At 38.8% G+C, this 12525-nt stretch overlaps 1 protein-coding gene across 5 annotated transcripts in view; it reads right to left on the bottom strand.

Moving 5' to 3' along the window:
- The window catches only part of vti1a (vesicle transport through interaction with t-SNAREs 1A), a 118767-nt gene that overhangs the window by 33296 nt on the left and 72946 nt on the right, over positions 1 to 12525 (bottom strand). For 3 of the 5 annotated variants that reach the window (XR_008964756.1, XM_057357856.1, XM_057357857.1), the window contains one exon: positions 11650 to 11711. Coding sequence is in view for 4 of the 5 variants with exons in the window: in XM_057357856.1 (XP_057213839.1) it covers positions 11650 to 11711 (62 nt within the window). In the remaining variant the exon portion in view is untranslated. Of the gene's footprint in view, positions 1 to 11638; positions 11712 to 12525 lie in introns of all 5 variants that reach the window. The other 2 variants (XM_057357859.1, XM_057357860.1) reach the window with 1 other exon arrangement.

Raw genomic sequence — 12525 nt, 5'->3', positions numbered from 1 at the left:
GTCCTTACATGCCTCGGGGCCTTCAGCGTGAGCTCTCTCGCTCTCCAACACAAAAAAACACGCACCCAAACACTCACATGCCAAATCTGTCAGCCACTGACATTGAGATTCTTATCAATTCACTTATCAACTTAAACACAAAACGCATTAATTAGAGCAGCAAAGGATGAAGGGGGGTCTGAAAGTGAAAATATGAAAGACAAAAGACAAAGAGAAGAGACATCTGAAAGCTTGAGAGAGTGAGAAGAGAGAGAAAAGCAAAGATTGAGTAGAATAAAAGGAAATATGCATATGTAACTTATGTAAAAGAATCTGCGTAACTAAACGATAAAGTAAAACTATATTTCTAAGCAAAAGAGGTTTTAAAAGGGCTACAAAAATAACAAACAGTCCAAAAAATAAGCAAAAGAAACATTATGTATTATTGGACTAAATAATAGGGTGATTTTTGGAAAGCATCATACATCAGACAAAAAGCGTAAATATGGAGTGAAAACAAATGTTACTTAAAAGAAAAGATTGTACAATGGCCTTTAGATGGGCTTACTTCTTTAAGGCAGTAACTATGTTAATTCAACGTTATTTCAACGTTATTTTAATGTTAATTCAATATGCAGCTAACTGTGATAACCTTCAGTGCTTTAACAAAAATAAAAGAAGATTAGATGTCAACAGTGTTGTTTATTACAATGAACACACTGTCCCAATGCTCTGTTCTATTCATAAAGCCAAAATACACAGCAAGCAAACAGAATAAGCCACTTCGTCAAAACAAATGTGAATACACATTCGAACGGCACAAACACATGCAATTCAGCGCAGTGCTCTCTGAACTCTGAATTCAGTGGCGTAAGATGCAGAACGATACAAAGAAATGCCAAGCTAAAAGATGAAATCACGTATTCATCTGCTGTAAATATTTTAGGCCGTTACAACCAGCCATAGACAGATCAGAGAGACATCAACAACAGAAAAAGAAGGTTTAACAACCTGCTTTATGATGCCTTCAGCACTGAAAAAGCAACTGTGGGTCCCTGTTTGTCATTTATTCCTGCTGTATATGTGATGCATTCAAAGTATTCTAACCAATTCAAAATGACACTTATTGTGCCATCCCAGTCCGTTTCTTGAGTTTCAGTACATAAGGAGGTAAAAGACTTGCTGTTTAATACTATGTCAAGAGTTGAAAAATAAATGTGTCCTGTCATCACATCTTAAAGGGATAGTTCAGCCAAAAATGAAAATTCTGTCATCATGTACTCACCCTCTTGTCATTTCAAACCTGTATGACTTTCTGAAGAAATCTGAAAAATGTTGGTAAGCGAACAACAGCGGTACCCATTCACTTCTATTGTATGGACACAAAACCAATGTCAATGGGTGCCGTCATTGTTCGGTTACCAACATTCTTCAAAATATCTCCTTCTGTATTCTACAGAAGAAAGCTATTCAGGTTTGAAATGACAAGAGGGTGAATAAATGATGACAAAACTATCATTTTTGGTTGAATTATTCATTTAATATCAATGCATATAAAATATAAACTTCAATACTTGTGTTCATTAAAACTGTGGAAAACATCTTTTTAAATCTCCCATTAAACTGTAATCAATATACTGTATATGTACATTATATATGTATACTGTAGGAATACTATAATCTATTCAAAAGGTTGAAAAACACCCAGTATCAAGGCCAGGGCAAACATCACACAACCGCACATTGACAAGAAGCAAGATAGTTTTTAATTGCTTCTAAAATAGGCTTTTAATAGCATCAAGAGGGGAAAAAGAGACAAATAACAAAGAGAGGAAGGATAGAGATACGATGTCTTTGCCTCATTTCTTCAAATCATGATGGAGGCCACAGCTCGCCTCAAAACACTGAATGAATTCGCGGTGAATTAGTTACATCAAACAAACGAGACAAACACACACAAACAGTCCTCAACATCCAATTATGTTGGAGAAATGTTCTCAGCATTTTTAACTTCATGTATGTTTTGAACACAGTGGCAAATCTTCCTGCTGACAGCATCTAAACAGCTTTGACCTTTCAGTGTCACCGCATCTTTTATTCACCGCATTAATACAGGAATTAGGGCAAAAGACTCGACCGTCATAACCACTGACTTCTTGGCTGCCACTCAAAAACTTCCAGAGGAAGTTTTTATTGAAGGTGGGTAGCGGACGTGTCTCTCCTCCCCGCAGGACAATCACAGGGGCCTGAGCAGAGACAGCCGCCCGACATCAGATCAAACGCCACGCTGCCCTTGGAGTGACACTGCAGCCACTTCAAGGGGGGACACAGTCACTGATCTCAGAACAGCACGGATAACATCCTGACGAGCGCTACCTTTAAGAGTTCGGAACGACAGAGTAGGAGAAGGCCTTCACTCCAATGTCACACACGGTGACCCCACAGAGTTTAATCATTGGAAAAGTGAAAAAGATGGCTTGACACGAAAGTACAGAAGACAGGATCGTTTCAAGGGTAAAATATCAATTGCTCTGTAATAGTCACCTCAGTGTCGAATGAAGTATAACGACCTTACTTTTACTTAATACACCGTAAACATTATTTTGCTGCCTTTTTTCTTTAAGGAATAGTTCAGCCGAAAATGAGATTTCTGTAATTTACCTAAGGGTGAGTAGAAGCTGACAGAATTAGCATTATTTGGTTAACTTAAGTCAATTTAACTTACTATTTTATATTTTGTATAAAATATAATTGTATACTATTTTATAAAATGTATTTATATCATATCATCAAAATATATGCTTTTCAGCTAATTTTCATAAGTTACAGCACCTCACAACTGTAAAGTTGAAATGAATTGTCTTCACAGCCTGAAAGAGTTTTTTCATTTCTTCCTAATGAAACTGTCCTTAAAATTTAATCAACTCTCATTCATAGCAATAAATATTAAACTTTTGCCTTTTTTAAAGACAAATCTTCAAATTAAATTCTCACAATTAACATGGGTTGTTTTGAGGGTATGCATTGACGTCAATTTGCCGCCGGGACACGCCGCCTTGAGTGCCAGGACACGTTCCCTTGAGTGGTAAAACACGAAGCAAAATGGCTGCTTTCAATAGGAGAAACAAAGAAACTGGGACTAAAACATGCAATTATTTGCTGAAATTAAAAGCAGTTGGACTGTGATCCTTACGACTTACAAAGGAACCAGGTGTCCTTGGACACCGATATGTTGCATGGAATTGCATTTCCTCATATTGTAAGCAGACATTTTGAGTGTTTTGCCACTCAAGGGAGCATGTTTTGGCGTGCTCATGTGGTGTTCACATGGTAAAGTGACTTCACGTGCATACCCTCTATACTGCCCACATTTCTACTTTTTACACTTAAATAGATGCTGCACTAGTGCTGTGAGAATAATAGAGAGAAAGGTTTCAACATGCACTTTTCTTTCTTTCACATTATATCTAAGGTAAAAACTCAGCACTTTTAGTCCTGAGTTTGTCTGCAGCCCAAAATGTGTGTATGTATGTGTGTGCTTTCCAAAGCAGGAAATCAACTCTAATAGGAGTGGGAGAGACACACACAGTTTAAGTGTCATTGTTACCCATGATGCTCTCAGCAGTGGGTAATGAGGCTGAGGTGCGTGTGTGCCACAGGGGTTTATCCAGAGGCCTGTCAACATCCCGGCAGCCTGCCTCACACACACACTTTTCATTTAGATGCTCATAAAACTTTACAGCATTACACACTGACGGTATACATACTCGAAAACACACCATGGAGCCATCGGGGCTCATTATGAAATACTTAGCAAGCACAACGCACAGTCAGAAGAGGCTCCTCCTACGAAACCTGTTTATCTGTCGTAAGGGAAACATAAATCTGAAATGTAGAATTGATGTTCAGTCATCTTTCAGATCTCGGGCATATCCAGTACCGGTCGAAAGTTTGAACATACCCAATCTGTGTTTTTTATAAAAAACACAAATTCCACAAAAATGATATATTATAAAGTCTTCAAAGTCTTAATAAAATAGGTGCAAACTCTACACAGAAAACATTTCATACACTTTAAACATTTTTGTAAAAATTGCAGAATTGGCTTCACAAGTCATTTTAACTTTTTTGAACAGTGGTGAGTTGCTGTAACTTATAAAAATTAATTGAATTGCTTAACTTTTTTAATGAGTTGCAGAAAACAAATAAAACATAAAATGTAGCTTTTTTATTCAGTCTCCAGACCACCTAATAATTATACAAAATAAACAAAACTATAAAAGATTTGTAGTTATTTTAGTAATGAAATTGTGAGAATTTAAGGCATTAAAAAATGTAATCATGTTGAGATTCTTTAGATTAAAAGGTCTTTTGAATCCAGACAAATATACATTCAGTCAGGTGTGTCTAAGCCTTAGACAGGTACTGTATATAAAACGTAAAACGTCATATAAAACAGGAAGGTCCTGTAAAGGTCAGAGGTAAAAAGTGTATTTGCATACATACATACGTTCACACTGTGCCAGCTGACGGGCTGAGAGTGTGTTTGCTCCAGACACCTGAACTGAAATGTTGTGACACATTAGCTGCTGTGAGTATCAGCTATCCAAAATAAACCTGACATGTTGCATTCCTGAAGAGTACCAAACACCCCGGCGTCTAAAAGGTCTGAGTGAGGGCTGTAACCGGGACAGAAACAGGATACTAGGTTACATCCATAAATCTTGCAGATGCGTGTCACACACACTCCATGATGCGCGTCACACACACTCCATGATACGCATACACTGTCTATTTGCAGACTGCATATAAAAGCACAATATTATAATGCAACAAAAGCATGAAAAATAAAAACGGTGGTTCACTAAATATATAATCTGTGTCATTTTTGTCCTGTTAAACATAGAAAGCAGAATTTTAGAAAACAACATTTTAGTGCTGTGCAGCCACCGTAGTGTTTTGAAAGGGAGGGGTGGACTGAGCCGTTGGTTGCAATTTGCAACATCACTGCTAGATGCCGCTAAAATCTCCACACTCCACCTTTAAGAGTCATACACTTCACAAATAAGCAAGTAATTTGCTCCAATGTAAAACCTAGTGAGCTGCTTTCCTGCCAACATAGACAGCTCCCTAATAAGGCAACACCTAAACTGTCATGTCAATTCATAACTGACTGATTTAGAATAGCCATACAAAAAGTGCTCACTATAGTTTGATGTTGACAAAAGTGTGAAAAACAAACAACACGAACAAAGAAAAAATGCAATGAAAAACAACTTTACCTAAAAAAAATAGTCAAGGTTTTGCTAACTGTTTTTTATGTTAATATTACTTAATTTTTCGTGTTAAGTTTTTGCAAACAGTTTTTAAGTAAAATTGACTTTAAAAAATTAGGAAAATCCTATTAGTTGTTTGACAAAATATAATTTTACACATTTTACTTTTGTATTTAATTTCTTAAAAATCATATTTATCACATGTAGAAAAATGCAGGAAAAACCACAAAACGTTGCCAAAGAACATGGCTAAAACGATGTAACAATTAAATTAACGGAAGCACGCCTAGTACGATCATTAGGTTTCGGAAAAGAGCAATTGTCTGAAAAAGTCAGAATCACCTGTGCAGTCACCATTTTATGTACTCGAGCTCAGCAGTAATTTATCAAGAAAAGACAGCCCGAGTAAATTTACTTTGCTTTTCAAAAATCTTTGTTCTTCCGTCAGTATCCATATCAATCGTTCATTACGATTTTGACAACAGACCTTGATGTCAAAGAAGCGCACACTCGCGCAAAAACTCAACGCGTGTGGGAGTTTTGTTTGCGAGGACGGCAGCACGCGTGTGTGGGAGAAAGAGCCGTGCCCCCGTCACTTCTCCACCCCGCTCCCTCGACTCCGGCATCCTAACGAGGCTTTTCCCCTCGCTTCGCTAAACGAGGGAGAAACCAAATAAATAAAAGAATAAAAGGAGCACGAGGAGAGGGAAAACACACACTGAACTATAATTTGTTATATCTTTCAGCTCCAATTAAAAACAATATCAAATCTTTTTGTTCGAGTTTATAACAACACTTCAAGAGACTCTTTCTATTTACATCCCTCAACAGCCCACTGGTGCTCGGGAATCACATTAATTATATGACCTACATAGTACCTAGTTAATATTCCAAGCTGGGAAAGAAACTGGGAGCCAATATGGCAGAAGTCTAAATTTGGAGATCTTCAGGACATCAGAGCTTTCCACTCAGCCGCCGCTTTTCTGGGGTTCTCTCTTTGATCTCCTCCCTCTTGACATTGTTTGCAAATGTCTGTTTAATGGGACTGGCAAACACCAGAATACAGCCACGTTCTGCTTTTTTTGTGCCCTCCCTCCTCGCCACCCCCTTGTTTTTGTCTGCCATCACGCCGCGCGGATGACGACTCTCTGAAAGCCGAAACAAAAGAAGACGGGAGCGAAATCAAGGAAGACATAGAGGTGACAGTGTGGTTCACCTCTCGCGAAACCACGTCTACTGATCTAATCGCTGCTGGGATCAGAGCGCTTAGTGACAGGAAAGTATTACAGCTGTTCGGGATGTACGAAGTCTGAGCTACTCAGCCTCACGCGTTATGCGTTATGAATATGAATATTTCATAAAACCTTCTAGGGGGGGAAACCGAGCGGGGCGCTCCCTGTTGTTTGCGCGACACCCGAGGTAAGCGAGCGGGCCCGCGGACACTGAGAACCTGATAACTTCATCAGTGTCCAGCCGTACCGTGGCTTCTTCAGAACACCGAGGCCTGGCTCCTGTAAGCTGGGCCATGAATATGGAGCTGTTCTGCGGTGCGGGGCTTGGTTATGTTTTCTGTCTGATATGTCTGCCCCATTCCCATTTCAAAGGGAGGTCCACCCAGGGGTTTGACTTTTTGATCTGCCTGGCGACTGACTCGACCACCTGCATGTGGTATCAGGCCCCTAGTCTCCGTGGATAGTCGGCAAGGCTGAGCAAGAGCTCAGGGCTGGGCACGGATCCCAATGCTACCCATCTCTCTCTCTCTCTCTCTCTCTCTCTCTCTCTCTCTCTCTCTCTCTCTCTCCAGCAGCAGGAGATCTCTATCCATCCTCCACCTCTAAGCAACTTTAAGACACCATCATCACATTTTTAAAGTGAAGTAATAGTTCACCCAAAAATATTTTACTCACCCCTCTTGTCATTTTTATTCTGAATAACTTTCTTTTCTCTGCAGAACACAACAGAATATATTTTGAAGAATGTTGGTACCCATTGACTTGCATTGGATTTGTGTCCATACAATAGAAGTGATTTGGTACCCCCGTTGTTCCACAAAACCGTCTGTTTATGCTATTTTACAAAGCAAACCTTTCAAACTCCATCCAACTGTAATTTCATACAATATTTTTTTTGCTCTGGCTTCTTGTTCAAGGTCACATTATTACCGCAGCTTCAGCCCTCTTCCCAGCATGCTTTGAAGACTCCACTGAGTTCGATAATTTGTGTATTAAACAATCCGTCATCAAGGCAAATGTGTTAATTGCTATGATTATTCTTTAATAATATTATGATTTCTATAAGCAGGCGTGGGCATTAAAACTTAATGAGATGAGTACGACCATGACAATATAATTAAAACCCTCAGGAGTTTCTGAAGCTGTCCATTAATAATTTAGATCCAGCTGGAGCGTGAGGCGGCTCAGCTCAGTAGCAGTCCGTTTGGGGAAATCGCGAGTAGAAACGCATCGCCCGCCGTGAGGTTACTTTGATTGGGGGCCAAATTAACAGACTATCACTGTTAAAACCTTTTGTTAATAACCTTTTGGGATGCATATGTCTTTAATGTGTTTTAAACAGATACGCTGAGCTAAAATTCACAAGGCCTAAGAAAATTTTGAGAGGGCCCTACTCCCCCAGATAATAATGGCTCCCCCACATCTCAGGACCCGGGACAACGTTCTCCCAACGCCAGCCCTGCAGATACGTCTGAACTTAAAAACGTCAGCATTCTAAAACGCGCAATATCCTCAGAGCGGATGTATTGTAGAGTACACAAATTTGGAGACGTCTTAACCCACACGGCGCTCTCCACACAGGGTAAACATCTGGTGCGGAGCGGGCCTCTCTGTCTCCATCTTACAACAATATTTATCGCAGCAGGCTAATGCTCTGTCCTCAACTCACTGCTGAGAGTCTATGAACCTCACCATGACAAACACAACCTACAGTAAGTGAGTGTGTAAGCGCGTACGGAGGGCAACTCTGAGAATCAGTACAGAGGTTACGTAGACAGGTTCACCTTGCTGTCGTATAAATTACCCTCATGTCTGTACGCAGCAAAGAAATAAACCATGCCAAACATACATGGAAAATACAAAGTTTCAACTTTTTAAAGAATGTAAAAAAGTGGTTGCTTGTGCAAAATGCGTTCAAATGTTATGGGTGATAGACACAGCATGGCAACAGATAATCAGGGGCCGGATTCTCGAAACTGTTCTTAAGGCAAATGCAAAGTTTGTAAGATATTCCTAAGCACGTTTGTCAAACATTCCTTAAGAAGTTTTCAAATATTTTCTTTAGAACATATTCATATCTTTCGTAAGAATAAAATGACATATACCTTCTCAATGATTACACATGCCTGCTCGTATGGTAACAGTAAAATCATCTATATAAACAAACTTGTGTGTAACAAGCGCCTTGCATTCTCATGATAGACCTTATGATTATTTTCTTACTATAAAAAATCCTCAGTGGCAAGTAAACAGTAAAAATGATGATTCTGGCTCAATACAATACGCAGCACATGTGAAACAACCAAATACATACAGTATATAAAACGGCTAAATTTGAGATTTAACACAACTATCTACCAACTACCAAAACCTTTTCTCAGGAATACAACAAAATTGGAATTTAAGCCCCCGGTCACTGTGGTTTGGCTTTCTTCTGTGATGTAAGTCATCGGACGCACGCACTGGCCCGAATTTAACTTCCGGTGTGTGTTTGGTTATAATATAACCATTTATATTAAATTTATAATAATATTAATTAATTAATTAATTAACTAATTAACTAAACAATATTTCATTGAATATTAATTGTATTCAATTAATTTAAAACTACTCTTTGCAGAGGTCTAGAAGTTGTTTGGTTTAAAGTTTGTTTACGTTGTTCTTGCTGAAACGGTCTATAAGCAAGTATATATAAAATGAAAGCATGCAAAATGTAATAAAGTGAGAGAGAAGTACAGAGTCTATTAGGAAAAATCCACGACCAAAATAAAAACAAAAAACAACTTTCTTGCATCTTTTTCTGATTGGAAATAGCTTTCAGACAATATGTAGATTCAATGAAGCGATATTGTCACAAGCCCAAAATTTGCTTGTTCTGAAGTGGAAAGGCAAAACTGGAGAAATCGAAAGAAAAAGAACAGAGAAGAAATCAAAAAAGAGAGAAGGCCTTTACCGGGCAGACAAGAGGAATGGGGGGTGCGGTGGGCCTTCATGCAGAAAGCCAGCAGGCCGATGGAAGACGACGTGCACGCATAAAACTCATAAATCCTGATTTGGGTCGCCCTCACTACAGCACTACATTTCTTAAATGCTAGTCTGATTTAGTCTTCCCATTTGGTGACAGCTGAACTTTAACATTAATATGATAATATTGAAATAAGTGCGTGTTATTTACTCGGCGTCGAGGCGGGATGGAACGGGAGGGAGGTGGGAAGGAGCAGCGGATGATGAATGATTTCTGGACAGCTACTGTGACACTGCGCGGCCGCCGCCCCCCTAATGAGACTTGACAAAATGGAGACATATGCAGAAATATTGGTTACAGTCTAGGTCCCCAGCATCTCGCTCGCTCTCTCTCCCTCTCGCTCGCCCGCCGCGCACGTTCTGATTGTCTACAGCCACTGAAGCATCTATTTCAATTGGCACTTCCTTCCTGGCCCCGAGGTTTTAAATTTAGCTGGTGTCATTTACATATTACTCTTAATCAGAAAGAGAAAAAAAGAAACAAACCCTCGTCGTCACGGTTCAGGGAAGGGCGACAAGGCACTTTATAAAACGGAGACGTGACAGACGTTAAACTGAATTGTGTGTGAGCTTTCCTCTGTGCGTGTGTATGTGTGTGAGGGAGACAGAGAGAGAGAAATGAGGCTGGTGGAGAAAACAAGAGTAAGTGGAATAGAGAGAGAGGCATCGGTTATCTCACATCTAGCACACCGGGAAAAAGCCAATATCTCATCAGCTTGCTGATATGAATGATGAGTTCTGCTGTTTAAAGCCGATACTACGGAGAAAGAAACAGTGGGAGGAACAACAGAGCTGCTCGAGGGCAGATGAGCACTGAAAGAGGCCGACTGCATCATGACCAGGCCCACACAGAACTTGTACCTGAAATAAGAACTTGCTTAAGATTTTAGGAGAAATTCAGACGGCTGTCATTCACAAATGTTTTCTATATGCCTGAAACTAAATCTGGACTAGTTTATCTTGATTGTAATTGAATCATGAAAGATTTGATAATTATACCCTAAGCAACATTGAACAGATTTGGCCATATTCAGGGATCCCTCATTTTTTGACAAATTGATTTCCACAACCAGTTGTTTAGCATTACTCATTTTTATTAACTATAGACGGTTTCAGCGGCAACAACATAAACAAACGTTATGTGGCCCAAACGTAACTTCCGGTAGACCTCCGCAAAGAATCGACAACTGTTGAGTTGTTTTAATTTAAATTAAGATAATGAATATTCAAATAAAATATTAAAGGAAATGAATATTACTATAAATGAAATATTAAATAAATTGTTATATTATAACCAAACACAGACTGGAAGCTAGCTCGTGCGTCTGATGAAACCTTTCTTTATTAACTTATTAACTTGCACTACTAGTTTTTAGAACACTTGAGTGAAATGTTTCTCATGATCTAAAAAGGTTTTGATCTTAAGGTGTATGCTTAAATGACGTAGACAGAAATATAACTGTGCAAATATAAACTTTTTCCATTACAAACTACAATTTATTTAATAGAAATGTCTGAAATGGATGACTTTGCCCGAATAAAATAGAACATTTCTGCAAATAGTAAAGCAAAAAGTGACTACACTGAAAATGAAAGTGTTATTTTTTGGGTGGAAAATAATTCTCATAATTTCCTCTGCAGTTTTTATGAGCATACTATTTTTCTAAAATGTGGAAAAAATATGAATAATTACGCGAGTAAGTGTTTTAAAACTTTTGACTGGCAGTGTATACAGTATAAAAATAAATATTCATGATATTTCATTGACTTTGTAGGCTTTCCACTAAAGGACTTTCCTAGGCCTGGAAATCACATTTTATGTTATTTTTTCAATAAAAGTGGGAACCCTGCATATTTAAATCCATTGCTCAGAATTCCGTGTACACTTCAATACCTACACGTCCAAACAATCAGCACAGGTCAGGGTCTGCAGTTCAGATTTGCTTTAAATTGACATACGTGAAAAAGTGTGGGGTGCACGGGATAATTGGATTTTACAGATTGACTAATTACTAATAACAAGAAATTGTGGATCATGCTGTCCCCAAATGATACATGGCAATAAGTGTGTGATGGTATAGGGCCGTTGTCAAACACATCCATAGAGAGAGCAGAAACGGTCCCTACCTTCCTCTTACCTTCTCAGCATGCCGGTCAGGATCCGAGAGCTTTTGCCCAGGTTAGCGTCCGTCTCTCTCAGCTGTAGAGAAGAAAGAGAAACAGATAAATTCAGATAAGAGATAAATTCAATTTGTGCTATCAGAGATGCTATTAAGGATTGATTATAGATTAACAACAGCGTGTCTCTAAAAACTTTAAATAGAGTTTAGTTTTGTTTAAAAAGCAAGAACGGGTGCAGTTTTGTACTGTTGTGTGCTGGCGAAAACAGAAATAAGGTCCTGTGTTATATTAAACACACTTCTACCTTCACTTCTTTTTACTAATAATAAATGCAGAAAAACTATATTTTCATTGTTAGTTCATGCTAACTAATGCATTTACTATTTACTAAATTGTTACAAAAAAATAGGTAGTTAAATTTTTTTTAACAAAGTCAACTGAAGTCAATATTAAAAACACTCACAGCCTCATGTTTGTACAAGTCAAATTAAACACCACATGTATTCTAAGATCTACACATTCTAAGATTACCCGTCTCCCTTTTAATGCATACTTCATTCCTGTCTATCACTACAATTTCTCTCTCTCTTTAAAACACGTGTACAAGTTTTAAATTGGTTACAAGGCTCACATAGGGGGACACATAAGTAAAAGCCATCCATATGGAGATGTGTGTGTGTGTGTTCAGGAATGCTGACATTGCTACGGAACTGAAGCCAGAGTTCTGGCAGCGGTCAGAAATGTGATTCTGGCTGGCCTCCTTGAGAAAGCCTCCGTGTCTTTCCTCGCAGTCAGCGGGAACGTATGCATGTGTGCGTGCATATATGTATGTGTGTTAGCGGGCAGTTCAGGGACAGATGTGGTTTCAGGCGGGTTCTGGGTTCTGGCAGCAC

This window comes from Triplophysa rosa, linkage group LG18, assembly GCF_024868665.1.
Source record: "Triplophysa rosa linkage group LG18, Trosa_1v2, whole genome shotgun sequence".
Lineage (NCBI taxonomy): Eukaryota > Metazoa > Chordata > Actinopteri > Cypriniformes > Nemacheilidae > Triplophysa > Triplophysa rosa.
This window is presented reverse-complemented; position numbering and strand designations above follow the sequence as displayed.